Raw genomic sequence first — 17,960 nt, 5'->3', positions numbered from 1 at the left:
AAAATACACTGTTCTTCCCCAGTATCATATTTTTGCTAGGCCATTTTCATGTGCCTATGTACATTGGCGCATACAGCCAACAAAAATAACTTTCTGTCATGTAACAAAGTCTGTGACGTAAATAAAGCTTTTATTCATTTATTTTAATAACGGTGGGTATTGCAGTTTTGAATCTGAATCTTCTTTTTTTTTTGTTTTTTTGAGTTTTGATGGTTTTTTTGGTATGTGATTTGTTTTGAAGCTTTTTTCTTTATATTTTGGAGGAAATAAATCACATAAGAATAAGAAGCACAAATTTACTTTGATCACTGTGAACCCTAAAGATGATGTCTTCTTAGTTATGTTAAAGAAATGTAACAATTTTAAGTATAGGACTATGGTTTTAGTCTCTTGTTAGTGCTTTTATTTGTAATGTTTGTATTTTTCATAAAATTTTTGAGCTTTTAAGATTATGGAGAGGCTTGCATATTTGGTATGAAAATGCAAAATCTTGTGATTCATTTCCAAGTACTGCTGTGTGCCAAAGACTAACTTCTAAAAATTACAAAGCTGTTTACTTGTTTGGTTTCCCTAGATCTCATCAGTTTATGGTTACAAAAGGAGTCTCTTTTTTCAAACCAATTCTGTGTGTTATCAGTTCTTCCCCAAGAAACCATCCTGAGATTTTTTCCATCTTACCCACTTTTTTTTTTTAATACCTGTGACTTTCACATATGCTCACAAATTTAGACTGAAAAGAGGTTTTGAATTTCAGACTTTTATAGAATATGGGAGTTTTTATTTTTAAATAGCTTAAATTTGTGTGCTTCCAAAGCTCTACATGCTATTAAAATAGATTCAGGATGACTAGAATAGCATTAATCTATCTCAATTTCTTTGCCCAGGGCAAGATGAAATCAGAGGAGAGCAAAGCAGGCTAGCACTTAGGAGTTAAAGGTGTGAATGGTTAGTCTGAGATGACAACAGAAAATGTAATGTGTGCCAACCCCGGGCATGTAGCCTTCCTAGTGATTAGGAAGTTCAGACTGTATTTCTTTCTCAGTGTCATGAATTGTGGTTAATGCTTGCTAGAAAAGCGTGGAATACTTGAACTTCACTCTAACAGTATAGTTATACAGTTAATTTTGATAGTATGTTTGTTTTGACTCCTTTTAAAAAGAGTAGAGCATAAACTATCTGGTGTTTTTAAAATCTGCAATATTGAGATGGAGAACTGATTATAAAGCAAGACTTTAGGTAAGTGGTTTTAAGCTTCTTTACATCATGAAAAACCAGTGAAACCAGTGCTCACTCTCATCAGAAAAATGCACATTATGCAAATTTGCGTACAGTTTCAGAGATTAAGAGACCAGAAGCCCATTTATGGATCCTGCTCTAAGTCACTTTCTTTATTTTTTGACAGTTTTATTCTTTTATTTTTATTGCTTGTAGCTGACTTAATATGTTGCAGAGAAGGTAGTGTTAATGAACCGAAGTTAGAGGTTTTTCCTATAAGGGATATCTAGCTATCCCAGATACAAAATTTATAGTCATAAATATAAAATGTAACTATTTTGTATGAAAAAAAAAATACTCGGGCACCTGGGTGGTTCAGATGGTTAAGCATCTGCCTTCAGCTCAGGTCATGATCCTGGGGTCCTGGGATGGAGCCCCGCATCAGGCTCCTTGTCAGCAGGAAGCCTGCTTCTCCCTCTCGCACTCCCCCTGCTTGTGTTCCCTCTCTCACTGTGTCTCTCTCTGTCATTAATAAATAAATAAAATCTTTAAAAAAAAAAAACTACCCACACATACAGTCATGCCATTGATTGTAAAGGGATTCAGATCATGTGAATTAATTACAACTGAAAAATGTATAAGTGGATATTATAGAATAAGGAAAAACTTGTCATTCTCCTTTTGGAATTATGTTAAATTATGGTATTTTGGAATGTAATGATACTGCATTTAAAATTCAGTTTAATTTAAAATTGATTTCATTTTTTAAATATTTCAATATATTCCCTTAAAATAATTATAGAAATCTAAGGAGTTTCAAAACTTTAGTATATGATTACTGGTAAAGCCAGTAGAGATGAATGGAAGAGGATGAGTATTTGCTTCCTGGAAAGTCATGAATGAGGTGTTGTAATAGTAAGATATATAAATAACATATGTAATTTGAGGAAGTCCTACTTTTGCTTTATGTTTCATAACTTTAGACGTACATAGTAATACATTCTCGTCTTGCTGGAATTTAGCAAAAATAAAATTCTATATCAGTAGTTCCCAGTCTCAATTGTCTTGACATCTTCTTAAATATTTGTTCATTCTTGGAGCACCTGGGTGGCTCATTCAGTCATCTGACTCTTGATTTCAGCTCAGGTCATTTCAGGGTCATGAGATTGAGCTCTACATCAGGTTCCACACAGAACATGGAGCCTGCTTAAGAGTCTTTCTCCTTCTCCCTCCACATCGCGCCCTCACATGCATGTGTGCACGAGCACCCTCACTCGCTCTCTATCTAAAAAAAAAATTGTATATTCTTTCAGAACCATAAATTTATTTTTTTAAATTTAATTTATCCCTAAAGCTTACATACATGAAAAAAAAAAAAAGCTTACATACATTGAATGTAACTTGCTATTATTTTTACATGGTTACAGAGTGGATGTGGGATAAATATGCTTCATGCTGTCCAGTGTTCCAGTTACCTGTGTGTCTATCTCTCTTATGACTTTATGAACTTTACTGGCCAACTTCATGTGAGCCCCCATTGAGAAATACAGCAATAGATTATAGGAGTAGCATGCAAACTCTTTGTTCATTCCTTTTTATTTATTTAGTTGGAGCATACTGTGATTTGCTTGAGTAATTAACAAATCACATAATCCTTCATAGATTAACATGGTACTTAAACTCAGTAAATATTTGTTGAATGGATAAATGGCATATATCTTTTAGATGATTGCAATATTCTAGATAGAGCAATGAGTTACAACTCCAGTTTTGAGACCTGCCTTTTCCCCCCATGAGTTATTATAGGGAACAATTATGAAATGTTTAAAGGAAAATTTATGAGGAAGATAAATATGCATGCCACATTTTATCTTTGAAGAAACTGATTTTGAAATCAGACACATAATGGCACATTCACATCCACAAAATGTGGTCATCACTATAAATAGAATAAACAAATAAAATGAAACTTCATGGTTTTTTATGGTGTGTACAAATGCATTTACTTTTCATAGTCTTATACTAGCTGTTTCCAAGATCACAGAATAAATTTTTTAAAACTCAGAATAACAGCAGTTGAAACTTATACATAACACTGTTGATATTCTGATGTACTAAACAAAATATACATCTAGGTAATATGGGAATTTCTACTTTCTGTGTATGTATGTGCTTAATGGAAATTTTACAGGGATGCTGAGTGTTGAATGGCAGCCACATCACTTACTTAGTAGATTACTGAATTAGAGTCCTTAATATCTATAAGTGGATTCTTATAGTCAAGAATACCAACTTTAGTTAACTTTTTAACTTAGTAGCAGCAGTAAATAGCCTTTGACCACCATGAAAAAAATGAAAATCTGAGAAATTTCAAATCATTGCCAGATAGAACCCCCGCCAAAAGGGTTCTGTTTCCTTTTGGTGGTTGCTTTCAGACTGTCAAAGGATCTCCAAGATCTGCCAAATGAGTATTGAAGATTCAGTTGCCACCTAGGAAAATAGTAAAATACTCTGGGAATAAAGTATTGGTATTTTTGTTCCAGTGAAAACTTTTACACTGGAGATCATTACTAAATGTACCTTGAAAGATGGTATCCTAATTTTCAGGCCAGAATTATATATTCATATTTCAGGGATTTGATTATATAACTAATGCAAAGAGAAGATTATGTGAAATGAATCTGAGCAAGACCCTACCTGGTGCATTGTGAGGCCTGTGGGATCAAAGCTCTTTGAAACCAAGTTGATCTGGTTGTGGAAGAAATAAAATAATAAACCTTTGTCATCAGATGTGGTAGGTTCTGAGTAGGAATCCATATTAAGAAGAAAGGTAGGGACGCCTGGGTGGCTCAGTTGGTTAAGCAGCTGCCTTCGGCTCAGGTCATGATCCCAGCGTCCTGGGATCGAGTCCCATATCGGGCTCCTTGCTCCGCAGGGAGCCTGCTTCTCCGTCTGACTCTGCCTTCCACTCTGTCTGCCTGTGCTCGCTCTCGCTCACTCTCTCTGACAAATAAATAAAAAAATCTTTAAAAAAAAAAAAAAAAAGAAGAAAGGTAAGGAACCCACAGGAATGAAAGGGAAGGAAAGAAGTCTTATCCTCAGATGCTTCTGTAAATCTTCTCTATGATTTTTTTCCCCTTTATGAAAGCATTTCTAACAGAGTATGGATCATTTTTCATTACCAGATGTATAAACTAGTTAGTTTATACTTGAGGATAATATACTAGTTTAGCTGGGAAAGAAAAAAATATATGTTTAACTCTGCTAATAACTAGATAGATTGAGTCTATGTGCAATTCAGGTCTAGTAATAATAGGTACAATCTGATTAGTTAAACCAACAGTAAAAATCATAACACCTAAACTTGTTGATCATTATTTTTCTTTTGCTTGGTCTTAGGGTTTTGACCCACCACATCAAAGTGACACAAGAACTATTTACATAGCCAACAGGTTTCCCCAGAATGGCCTTTACACACCTCAGAAATTTATAGATAACCGGATCATTTCATCTAAGGTAAGCATTAACACAATATTAAAACTATAGATATGTTCAGTTTTGTTCTGAAAAGTGATTTATGCGTTCTAGTATACATTTATATCCTTAAAAAAAATCGAGGAAATGGTTTTGGCAAATTTATCTTAACCAAAATTGTGAACTGTAAAGTAAAAGGAGTTGCCAGCTGTTAATACCAGATAACCAAAATTACCCTTAGTTGCAGTTAAACTGAGGAATTAATATTTGTACTGTGTGCCAGGCACTATGTTATGTGCATCTCATATCATTTAATTCTTTTATAGCTCTGAGGTCGCTTTTGCAAAGCATTATGCTCATTTTATATTTGTTTCTTCAATTAAAGTGTTGGGAAATAATTTACAGGGTTGCACACAAGTGACAAGATTGGAGTTTGAACTCAGTTCTGTGTGACTTTAAAACCTGACTTCTTCCAATTTTACCACTCTTCTGTAAATATTTTATAGTACCAAGGTACTGCTTCACTCACATATTCTTCCTCATTTTATTTTTTTCTATGGCTTTTTAAAAAAGATTTTATTTGAAAGAGAGTGAAAGTGAGAGAGGTCACAGAGTGAGAGGGAGAAGCAGACTCTCCTCTGAGCAGAGACCCTGATGCAGAGCTCCATCCCAGGACCCTCAGATCATGACATGAGCTGAAGGCAGATGCTTAATTGACTGAGCCACCCAGGCGCCCCTTTCTATGATAGTTTTAAGATATCTTTTTTTTTTTTTTTTAAGATTTTATTTATTTGACAGACAGAAATCACAAGTAGATGGAGAGGCAGGCAGAGAGAGAGAGGGAAGCAGGCTCCCTGCTGAGCAGAGAGCCCGATGCGGGCCTCGATCCCAGGACCCTGAGATCATGACCTGAGCCGAAGGCAGCGGCTTAACCCACTGAGCCACCCAGGTGCCCAGTTTTAAGATATCTTAATTTATCTTGAAACTGAAGATTATAGTGCCATGCTGTCCCAATAGACTTTTCTCTCCCGACAGAGGAAATGTTTGCTGTCTGCTATGATAGCCAGTAGCTATTTAGGACTATTTAGGCCCTGAAATGTGGCTAATGCCACTGAATAACCTAATTTTTAAATTTTAATTTATTTTAAATTAAATGTCAGTCATATGTGACTAGTGGTTACCTATTGGACAGTGTAGTTAGAGATGTGATTCCAATAGACTTAGAGTTCTACTTCGATCATTTTTTTTTGCTTCATAGACCACCTTAAGAAGCATTTTTTATTGCACACACACTCTCTCTTTCAAATAAATAGTAAAAATAAGTAAAATCCTTTTTTAAAAAGTCCTTGAAAAAAATTTTTAAAATTTGGGTGTAATCTAAATACACTAAAATTCACCAATTTTAAGTGTACAATTTGATGAGTTTTAGCAAATGTGTAACAACATGTGACCATCAAATGTTAAGATATAGAATACATCCATCACTAAAAAATTAGCAGCTAGTTCTTTTCCTCTTCATCTCTAGCTCTAGCAACCACTGATCTACTTTCTATAACTATAGTTTTGTCTGAATTTCATATAAGTATAGTCATATAGTATGAGTCTTCTGTGTCTAGCTTCTTTTGATGTAACAATAATGCAGATTCATCTTTTTATTGCATATATCTGCAGTTTATTCCTTTTTGGTGCAGAGTTTAGCTGTCAGCCTAAGTTTGGATGGTTTACATTCTGAATTTGGGTCATTTTCCTTGCATGGTTCTTTCACTACCAATACTTTCCCCTTAAATTTCCATCTACTTTTCCAGCCCTGAACTCAAATTTCTGTCATGTTTTGTGATAAGAGTTTTGTGATAAGTTTTCCCCTACTTATTGCTGCCCTAGGTGTGAGAGTTACATAGTGTCTACAGGGTAAGAAGCCATAGTTCATAATTTATATTCCCTCCATTTACATTTTTTAAAAAATTAAACTCTCTTCCAGTTTCTATCCATATTTTGGATACTTTCCAGAATCCATTTTTAAAATCTAGTTTTTGTAATTCTTATCTACTAGGAGTTAGAGGATCCTTTAGTCTTCTGAGAGTATTGAAAACTGAGTGTCCTGGAAAACTTTTGGGATTAAGTATCTTTATAGGATTGTATTCGTATGCAGAAGTATTAGGTTTATTGTTTTTGACCACAGTTTCAAAAATATAGATATTTAAATAAACACTGCTTTTTTTTTCAGCATTTGAGGACTCTGTCTCTCATTACTCTTTTATTATTCCACTACTCTTTTCTCATACTTCCTGCAAACCAGATTACCTGCTATTCCATAAAAACGTGTTGAACTTCCAACTATGCCTTTGCTATGATGTGTTGATAACCACGTTTTTTTAAATGTAGATTTTATGTTTCTGCAGAGATTGTAGATTTCATGTTTTTATGGAAATGTAAAATTCACGTTTTTGACCACAGATTCAGAAATGTGGGTACTTATTTAGACAGTGTCCATTTTTTTTCCTGACCATATTGAGGCTGACTTTTTCTAAATTCCCTCTACAAACTATACTCCCTTAGTATTTCCTTAAACTCTTCCACACTGTATTATTATCTATCCCACAGTCATGATGAACTTTCCTTCTCTCTGCCTATGTTCATGCTGTCTTTTTTTCCTGAAATGGTCTTCCTCTAATTGCCCACCATTTTCAGCCTATTGAATATTCCCCTCTTAAAGCCCATGTCAAATATGAATTTTGTCATTAAATTTTTCTTTCTCACTGACTGCTTTTCATTTTAATTCTTTATCTATTCCTTCACTTACTTTATCTTTGAATATAGCTATTGATATTTTGTTCTTAATTTCCTCTAATATTAAAACCTCAGTTCCTCCCATAGTGCAAGGGTCTTGCACATTGTAGGTACCTGATATCTCTGTTTAATTTACCATAGTAACTACCTTATCTTAAATTTCAACTTCTTTGCAAAAGATTTGATTTCATAACTATGTTTTGGTTTTCTTACTGATGTCAGAATTTGAGGAAAAAATGTCAATTGTATATTCATATACATAGCTCTAAAGAAGTTATACTTCTAATTTATTTTTATTGACCATTATTACATAATAACTAAAATAATTCTAAAGCATAATAAATCACTATTTTTCTTAGAATATTTTTATATTGTTTAATATTTATTCTGTAGTTCCTCCTTTACATATGATAGGATAAACACAGAATTTAGACTTGTTCAGTCTGTTAATATATTTGTATTTTAGAAATTTTTATTTATTCTGAATTTTTCCATGTGTTATTGAAATAGCCAAAGAAAATATCCTGAAACAAATTACCCTAATTCCAATTTATGTAATTGTTCTTTTTGAGATTCTGGAAGACAAAATATAGTGTCATTGTTATGATTTAAATAGATTGATGTAAACTTAGGACATTGCCAACTTGATTCCTATGAAGTTTTATATATTTGATTTGGTGACTAAGGGAGTTGCCTGGAATACTATGACCCCTGTAGGGTCAACTGTCTCTTTACTCCAATTAAGATCAGCTGGAGATGATATGACCCAAAGTTACCATCTCATTTTTACACATTGAGCAGTGAATAGAAACCATCTACATCTCTTCACCAGAGCCCTGAACATAATCCCCACTCCCAGATTTTGGAGCCACTGGTGGTACTACTACCACAGGAAAATATATTTCAGATATTTCAGATTAGAACTGAAAATATAATTTCACCTGAGAGAAATGTTGTTAGGTATTGTACTGCTTGTATAACTTTGGGTCAAACAGGCTTTTGTGGGCTCTTTTGGGGACTTAACCCTATTTATAAAATTGTTCATATGGGAAAGGGCATTTGAGGTCTCAAACAACTGATGAAGAATTGAATTGTTTAAATAAGATAATTTGAAATTAGAATCATCTTACATTGCACCAGAGAAAATTAGGTAAACTGCCTCTTACAAATCTTGAAATGGTCAATAACCATTAAGGGTTCATTGCCTTGAGATAGAATAGTTATCTAAAAAAAATGCATTTCAGCTTTATGTATGTATGAACCTATTATGTATATATTCTTCTGTTCTGCTCAAGTTTTGATCTTCAGCTATGTGCTGAGTAGTAGTGCTAAGTGCTGGAGATAGAGCAGTAAATAAAATCATGTCCCTAGCCTCAAGGATCTTACATTCTGTTGAGAGAATGTATGTAGATAAAGTAACAGTGCTACAAAGTATTTTCCTGTTTCATGTGAAATTGTGTTGTAAGCAGTTAGTGACAGGAGTAGAATTTGTACTATTTTACCCTACCCCTATAATATAACATTCTAGGCTTGTATGCTGATTAGTAATCTAATAACAGATACATAGCTATTATGTATATGATATGATTAATCTTTAATATTAATTAATATTTAATATTAATTTAATTAATATTTATTATTAATTTAATATTTAATATGAGCCAGTTTCTGTCCTAAGTGCTTCATAAATATATTAGCTATGTAAATCTTAACAACCGTATACACTATGTTATTATTGTCCTCATTTTATAGAGGCACAAAGTGGGGTACAGAGAGATTAGTCCAGGGTCATTTGACTGTCTACTTTAAAAATTGACATTGTGACAGATTTTCATGCCTTTATGAGATTTTCTTGGTGGTTATACCAGTGACCATTTATGTAAAGTATTTTTTAATCTTTTTCATATTCTAAGTTATTTTTCCATATTCAGTACCTAACAAAAGATAATCAATTATACCATTTCCTTTATTTCTGACACTGAACTATTTAAAATAGGAAATAAATTGTATCTAGTATGAGCGTTATTATCAGCTCTTATTTATTTTTAACATTAGTTCAGTTTTGTGTAACCAGAATCCAAAATAAATTATTAAATGTTGTTTTAGATCTGTCATCTACAACTTCTAAAAAATCAAGAATTTGATAGCAAAATTGGTAGGTTCCAGTTTATCTCATCTGTTTAAATTACACTAAAATTAGCAATAAATAGTATAAGAAAGAAAAAAGTATAGAATAAAAGTTCTGAAACTCTTAAAAGCCAGGTAGTTTTTGTAGCATCAAGATTTACGTAATTTGTCTAAGTAAATTAGTAAATCTGATTTCATTTTGCATATTATTACATGGATATAGTGTATGTTATTTTAAATATTAATTTATCCATCTCTCTCTTTTTTTTTTAGTATACTGTGTGGAATTTTGTTCCAAAAAATTTATTTGAACAATTCAGAAGAGTGGCAAACTTTTATTTTCTTATTATATTTTTGGTTCAGGTAAGCTTATCTCTCAATAGATTAAGTTTATAGAATGATTTCTAAAATTATGTCTTCAGGGGAAAGTTACATTGCATTCTAAATCATTTGACTATGGGACTTTTTTTTTCCTGCACAGTTTCCCCTTTATAATCAGTGAATATTGTGATTTAAATCACATGCAGATTTCTAAAAAATAGCCTATGAATTTTAAGATTAATTTTATTTTGTTTCATCATTAATATGCTGTGGTGTTGATACCCATAATCAAAACCAATTTTACATTTCAGTTGCTCTGACTCAGAACAAAAATATTTTGGCTTTTAATATACAGCACGTGTTTTTGGCACATTTCTGCCTATGGAACCATCTTTGGCCATGAAAATCTTTCTTTGGCTCTTCCTTTGTTTTCAGTTTAAATTATACTTTTAAGTTTTTTTTAATTTAAATTTTTAAGAACCCCCACGAGTATAGATTTTTAATCCTGGGACCATTTTCTTAAATCTGTATGCATTATAAACTCTTTTACAATTTCTTAATTTTCACATTGTTCCTTTTTTTTCTCTAATATCAAAGTGTCAAGAGAACAGCTTATCAAACTTGAATATAAGTCAAGATTTTAAAAGAGTGATTGCCATTTTCTTTTAAAAGGGTTATTCTTTTCTGATGACACATTAGCAATTTGTTTCAATGTAGCATTGAATTTTTGTATAAACTGAACTTTTCTTTCATAGAACCTGGAATTTCAGGAGAAAAAAAACTTGTCAAGTGATTACTTTAAAGCTTGAGGAAACATTCACTTTTTTAAAAAATTGCTTTCTTTCATGAACAGAGAAGGGATTTCTGATTTTCTGTCAATAGAACATCAACTTGGTTTTTGTTTTTGTTTTGAAAAGTGAGAATTTATGTTAACCATGTCCACTAACACATGCATTTTTGAAATTACTAGCTAAGTTCAGGAATTCAGCTTATCTCTGGAATAGAACAAATTTAACTGGCCTATTCAGGGTAAAGCAACATTAATAAACCATTAAATCCATTTTTTTAACTAACCAAACATAATTACTGCAAAAATTACTTCTACAGCAATTTATTGAAACCTCAGTTGTATGATTTAGATCGTAATTACGGCATCATTTTCTGAGCTCTACCCCTCTGGCTCTGTAGATATAACAAAATCACTGTAGAAAAAATCCTTTTCCTAGTCCCATTCCTTGTTCTCTCTTCATAAGTGGTGAATTTATTCTAAATTCCAGCATAAAAATTGCTGACAGACTTTTCAGCATTTACCAGGATGGGCAAAGAAATGTAAAATGAGATTCTGAGCAGCTGTAGCTCTGCTTATAAGCAAATACTAAGGAGGAAGACCTTAACTACTCTGTGTTAAAAAGGCAGAAGTGACTGAGTCTACTCTAGCAATATCTGTGGATATGCAATAGATTCTACTAACTTCATATAATAACTAACAAAATGAACACGGTGAAACTGTGAAATAAACTCTATGCATGATCTCTCTCCTGTTTTTTACTCTGGATCATGATACATACTTCCTGTAGTGTTTTCAGAGTTCCCAATAAGTATGAGATTTTAGATGTTAATAGTGTGATGTATACAATATAAAAATATTAATATTCTGCATTCTTTTTTGTTGTTGTTATAAATCTAGCTTATGATTGATACACCTACCAGTCCAATTACCAGTGGACTTCCATTATTCTTTGTGATAACAGTAACTGCCATTAAGCAGGTATGACAATACTTTCTGTTTTCCCCCAAGTCATTTAGAAGTTGATAAATATTTCCACTTCAGACTAACATTTATTTTTTTGAAACTGATTTCCATAAGAAAGCAACAAATTTGGTATTGAATATGGTAAAATTAAACTGAGTTAAGCTACTTTTGCCTTTCAGGTACTAGGGACTCATGAATGATTACCATTATTAAAATACGTTGTTCCCTTGACACACCTAGGAAGCATCCAAAAACAAGCATTTTATGTACAAACCAATGTATATATGAAACAGATTAATTATTATAGTCATCTTTGTAGGTTTGGCAATATTTAAAGGAAGTACAATTCAAAAGAGGTATATTTCTTGGGAGTGAAGCATGTACTTTTGACATGACCACTTTGAATAAAAATTGTATAGTGTTTTCCCACTTTCTACTACTTTCCCTGGTAATGCTGATTTTTATATAAAGTAATACCCTTGGGGAAATAGCTTCAGCCAAATCTTGAATTGGTATTAAAATGTAGATATAGAAAAGTAAGATCATTAGATACACATGCTGAATAAAAAATAAAGTCATAGAAATGTCTTGTCTGTATAGCTATCACTTCTCAAAAAATCTTGTCAGAGGCCCAGTTAAATAGATGACCCTTCCACCTGAAAGAGTTAATTGAATCATAATTGTAAATATGGTGAATTTCCATTTTATAAGATTTAGGGATAAGATTTAAATTAGATATGGAAATAAAATTGACAAACATTTTATAACTCTGGGATGTAGTATATTCTTTATTACTTACATAGAAGGATAAGAGGAACCTATGGATTAACAGTTACATTATAAATCTGGTGTGTCAGAATACCATGCTACAGCTTTCACTAAGTTTGATTTCCTTTTACTGTTTTATTGAAGGCTAGAATTTGTGCAACTCAGTAAGCATCCAAATCACTTCATACAGTTACATATTTACTTGGTTTTGTAGATGTCATTTATTTCTTCAAAGTAACACCTATTTGTCCCTTGGAACTCTTTTCTATATATACTTTTCTTCTTAGGTGATTTCATTTAGTCTAGTGGGTTATAGTACCATTTATATGTTGGTGGTTCTCAAATCAATATGTATCCTAAAACTATTCCCTGAACTCCAGACACACATATACAGATATTTGTGCAACATTTCCACATGGATATCTTGGGCTTTTCCTGACCACCATGTCACTCTATCATTTCCTGATCTGGTCTTTTTTCTTGGTATGTTTGTCACTACCTATTGTTCTGTTGAATAAATGTTCATTTATCTCTTACCTTCTTTAGCTCCTAGAGCTAAACATTTGTTTTATATACCAGATTATTTTCAGTGACCAAAACAAAGTCATGTACAAATTGGGCCTACAATAATAAACATTTGTTTGATAGATAAATAAATGAATGAATAAACCTTTTGAATGTAAATTCAATGTAAAATGTTGTGAAACTTCTTGCCCTGATTTCCCAATATATTTGGCCAAATATACACTGGATTTAATTGAAAAGTGATGCCATTAACTGAGTTGAGAAATTGTGGTGAGTTTATATCTGCAAAATGAGAAAGTAAATAGGATAATAACAATTAGCAATCTGTCTTCCTCTAAAAAGAGTTAAGTAAAACATGTAAAAACTAAAGATTGGAAGTAGAAAGATTATACCTCAAACCTGGGTTAGTATGGTTATTGCAGATGAATACTAAATTTACTTGAGAGCATTTTGACAACTAAAGCAAAAGAAGAAATATGAAAAGTCATAATTTTCAAAGAGAAATTTGATATATAAGGATTTTTTTTCTCCCTTTTTCAGAAATGATTTCAGAACTCAAGAATTTTCTCTTGTGCAGTAACTATTCCTAAGTTTTATTCATTCAATAAACTTAACCAGAGTGTGTACTGTTCAGGTTTATATATCCATCACTATAGATTAGGGGAACAAATTTTAGAAAAATTACAAAGTGAAAGTTGCCATGTTCCAGTCTTCCCTCTTTGTCTTCTCCCCTTTTAGTCTGCCTTTGCACTCTTATCAAAATAGAAAAAGCTTTATTAGTTATTTATACTTTAATATGAAGTTGTTTTTTAATTTCCAGTCATACTTACATATTAAGTCTTCTCTCTGGTTGTATAATGCAAGACTATAGTGCTCTGAAGTATCAAAGTCTTTGCCTTCTGTGAACTTAAAACCTATGAAGTAGGGAAGGTAAGACCAAATACAATAGTAATTACAGTTTAATAAGGTACTAGTAAGAGACAGTGAGCTGTAGGTATTCAGAGAAAGAATGGAACACTTCATCTGATAATCAGGAAGGTTTTATGGAATAAATAATAGAAATGAAACTTGGAGTATTGGTAAAATGACAGTTGGTGAAGAAGGTGAGATAGAAAAAAACAACTTAAGGGTGCCTGGGTGGCTCAGTGGGTTAAGCCGCTGCCTTCGGCTCAGGTCATGATCTCAGGGTCCTGGGATCGAGTCCGGCATCGGGCTCTCTGCTCAGCAGGGAGCCTGCTTCCCTCTCTCTCTCTCTCTGGCTGCCTCTCTGTCTACTTGTGATTTCTCTCTGTCAAATTAATAAATAAAATCTTAAAAAAAAAAAAAGAAAAAAGAAAAAAACAACTTAGGCAAAGGCTTAATGCAGGAAAAGCCAAGACCTGTTTTGGGCAATGACATATCTGACTAAATGTTTGACCCTGTAGAGGGAAGTATTAAAAGATAATACAGAAATGCAGGTTGATACTAAATTAAAGAGGTTGGAAGATTCTTTGCTATAGCATTGAGAGTTATTGAGGGGGTTTTGAACAAGACAGTGAATTTTATTTTATTTTTTTAAAGATTTTATTTGTTTATTTGACAGAGAGATCACAAGTAGGCAGAGAGGCAGGTAGAGAGAGGGTGGGGGAAGCAGGCTCTCTGCTGAGCAGAGAGCCCGATGTGGGGCTCAGTCCCAGGACCCTGGGATCATGACCTGAGCCGAAGGCAGAGGCTTTAACCCACTGAGCCACCCAAGGCGCCCCAAGATAGTGAATTTTAAAACAATGTTTTAGAAACATTAATCGGGCAGTAACATATAAGGTGGATTAGAATTTGTGTTTTAAAAGATAATGTTATCATTGTTCAGCTGTTAATGTTATCTGACTATAAAAGGAATTGTACTTTTTGACAGTTTCAGAAAAGATGTTTTGACTCTCAGTTAAATTTCTCTAAAATTGACATATCAAATCTTAAATGAGGTCAGTGTAATTTAAGTATCTTAAGAATGCTTCCCCCTTCCCCCAAAAAAGAATGCTTTCCCAAAAGATTTCTCCCAGGGCGGGGTGGGGAGGAGACCTTCGAAGCAATCCTTAATATTCGCTTTATATTTTATAATGTTACATTTTTAGGTAATAGATTCACATATTTTTCAAAAACAGAAATAGTACAAAATAGTATACAGTAAGTTTTTTATATTCCTAACCTCCCCTCCTAGTCCCCTGTTTTCCTCTCCTGATATATTTGTACATTAGTCCTGATATCTATGCAGAATATTCACATAGGTATTTTTTTTTCATATATGATAGCATAGAACACAATACATTCTGTACCTCATTTTTATCACTTAATTCTATCTCTTGAATATCATTCCATTATCTGTACTTCTGTTGCACCCCTGAGTTACTGAATTTCCTCTAAAATAGCATGAGAAGAGGCACCTGGGTGGCTCAGTCGACTAAGTGTCTGCCTTGGGCTCAGGTTATGATCCCATAGTCCTAGAACCAAGCCCTGCAGCAGGCTTCCCACTGAACAAAGAGCCTGCTTCTCCCTCTCCCTCTGCCCCTGCCTTTGCTTGTGCTGTTTCTCTCCCTATCTGTCAAATACAAAAGTAAAACCTTTGAAAATAAATAAATAAAATAAAATAACAAAAAAGTCTTTTCCACTTTAAAAAAATTACCACTCCTTAAACATTTAATCAAAGGTTCCTTTCTGAAATGCTTATGTCTGTGCCCCTTTTTAATGATGACACATGTAGCATATCATATTTTTTTGAAATACATATAATTAATTCTGTTTGCCTATTGGTTACGAAAGTGAAAGAACTCAACCTCAGTTTCAAAATCTATTCATTTTTTTCTTTTACTGTTGTTGTAGTAATGTTCTGTGAATTTATTTTTATGAGTATAACATCATTTTTACATAGAAGCAATAGGACTTACAGATTAAGTAGGTGTAGGAAAAGGTAAGAATCAAGAATGATTTCCTAGATTCCTGCTAAGTGCAATTCAGTAGATGTTGATGTCATTTGTCAAGATGGGAAACATTGGAAGTGCAATAGATTTGGAGAGATAACCTCGTCAGTTTAGTTTTGAAATGTTTAGTGACGCATCAAGAATGCAGTTGGATATTGAAGTTTACAGTCCAAAAGAGAGATATAGGCTTGAGATAAATTTTGGGATTTTTTGAAGACATGGGGATAAAAGAAATCTTATAGTGAGAAAGTGAAGGGTGTAAAAGGGGCCCATAAAGGTAACATGCAAGGAGTCTCCTGTAAGGAAATTGAAGAGTAACTAGAAAGGTACTATGAAAACCAGGAACATGTGTAATGACACCAAGAGAAGAGTGTTCCTAGTAGGAATGAATGTCAAATACAATGAGTTACGTGCATCAAACTAGTCTAATGTAATTCTAGTAAATGAAATAAATGTGTTTTTTTTTTTAAATAAATGTTTTTGAGAAAAGTGTTTATGTTTCTTTTTCTCATGCAATAAAAGTATCTTCTAATTACATTAAAAATGGTATTTTTTTGTTGTTGTTCTTTTGGTATTTATAGGGATATGAAGATTGGTTACGACATAACTCAGATAATGAAGTAAATGGAGCTCCTGTTTATGTCGTTCGAAGTGGTGGCCTTGTAAAAACTAGATCAAAAAACATTCGGGTATGCATTTAGTAAATAATGGAAATAACTATATTTTGGTAGCACAAATTCTAATCTGATCATACTTTAGTTAAAAGCCTACTTTCCTATATTAAAATATTCTGATAGGCCACCTGTTTAAAACTCAATCAAAGTAAGTCCCTGCCTCATAAAATCTGTATATTTACTTTTCTCCCATAATTCCTTATAGGTGGGTGATATTGTTCGAATAGCCAAAGATGAAATTTTTCCTGCAGATTTGGTGCTTCTATCCTCAGATCGACTTGATGGTTCTTGTCACGTTACAACTGCTAGTTTGGATGGCGAAACTAATCTGAAGGTTTGTACATGTGTGTTTGTGCTTGAATATGTATAAGTGTTGCTCTGGGTGAACAGAACAGTTTTGGGTTATAGTGATATTTTCCTTTGTTTGGCTTGTTAAGGAAGAAATTTTTTAAACCACTGAAGCTTTTAAAACTTAGAAGTTTTTAAAAAGAAATAACCTTACATATTTATTTCAAGGGTAACCTCATGTAGTTTAATCAAGTTAAAGAAAAATGGAAAGTGATTTTAAGAAAAATGTAATCCTTTAATATTTTGCTGCTTTTTTTTTTTTTTTTTTTTAAGATTTTATTTATTTGACAGAGAGATCACAAGTAGGCAGAGAGGCAGGCAGAGAGAGAGAGAGGAGGAAGCAGGCTCCCCGATAAGCAGAGAGCCCGATGCGGGACTCGATCCCAGGACCCTGAGATCACGACCTGAGCCGAAGGCAGCGGCTCAACCCACTGAGCCACCCAGGCGCCCCTTGCTGCTTTTTTAGATAAGAGACACCTTTAAATTGTTCTCAGCTTTCACATATGAAAGTGAAAAGTCGCATTTTTTCCCATTAAACTGCTTTATAATAAACTTTGAGCAAATAGTGACTGTTAATACAGACTTAATTTTTTATATGCAAATGGCCTGTCTAGACTAGTAATCATAGTAGCTCCTTTCGTATTCGTTATTTTGTAATCTTTCTCCTCTCTGTTGTCTAGCTAAGTGATCTCAACTACAGTATACTATGATTTCATCCAAAAAGAGATTTGAAATAGATGATAAGGTCCCATTTGGATCCTGAAACTGTAATGTAATCTTTTATTTATTTATTTATTTATTTATTTATTTATTTTTTACTTTCCCAGACACATGTGGCAGTTCCAGAAACAGCAGTATTACAAACAGTTGCCAGTTTGGACACACTCATAGCTGTGATAGAATGTCAGCAACCAGAAGCAGACTTATACAGGTACGGTATAGTAGTAGATTATTTCCCAAGAAAAGACAGCTGCAGAAGTAGAATTGTTGGATTATAATTAATCTATGACCTTTGAC

The 17,960-nt window shown here is 33.1% G+C and overlaps 1 protein-coding gene across 4 annotated transcripts in view; it reads left to right on the top strand.

The window, feature by feature from the left end:
* Positions 1 to 17,960, top strand: part of ATP11B (ATPase phospholipid transporting 11B (putative)) — a 121,312-nt gene that overhangs the window by 21,124 nt on the left and 82,228 nt on the right. For all 4 annotated transcript variants that reach the window (XM_059391466.1, XM_059391467.1, XM_059391468.1 and 1 more), the window contains exons 2-7: positions 4,615 to 4,731; positions 9,877 to 9,966; positions 11,612 to 11,692; positions 16,503 to 16,610; positions 16,801 to 16,929; positions 17,771 to 17,874. In XM_059391466.1, the coding sequence (XP_059247449.1) occupies positions 4,615 to 4,731; positions 9,877 to 9,966; positions 11,612 to 11,692; positions 16,503 to 16,610; positions 16,801 to 16,929; positions 17,771 to 17,874 (629 nt within the window). The remainder of the gene's footprint in view (positions 1 to 4,614; positions 4,732 to 9,876; positions 9,967 to 11,611; positions 11,693 to 16,502; positions 16,611 to 16,800; positions 16,930 to 17,770; positions 17,875 to 17,960) is intronic.

This window comes from Mustela nigripes, chromosome 2, assembly GCF_022355385.1.
Source record: "Mustela nigripes isolate SB6536 chromosome 2, MUSNIG.SB6536, whole genome shotgun sequence".
In the NCBI taxonomy this organism is placed as follows: domain Eukaryota; kingdom Metazoa; phylum Chordata; class Mammalia; order Carnivora; family Mustelidae; genus Mustela; species Mustela nigripes.
Note: the sequence above shows the minus strand (reverse complement) of the source record. Positions and strands in the feature narration are given on the sequence as shown.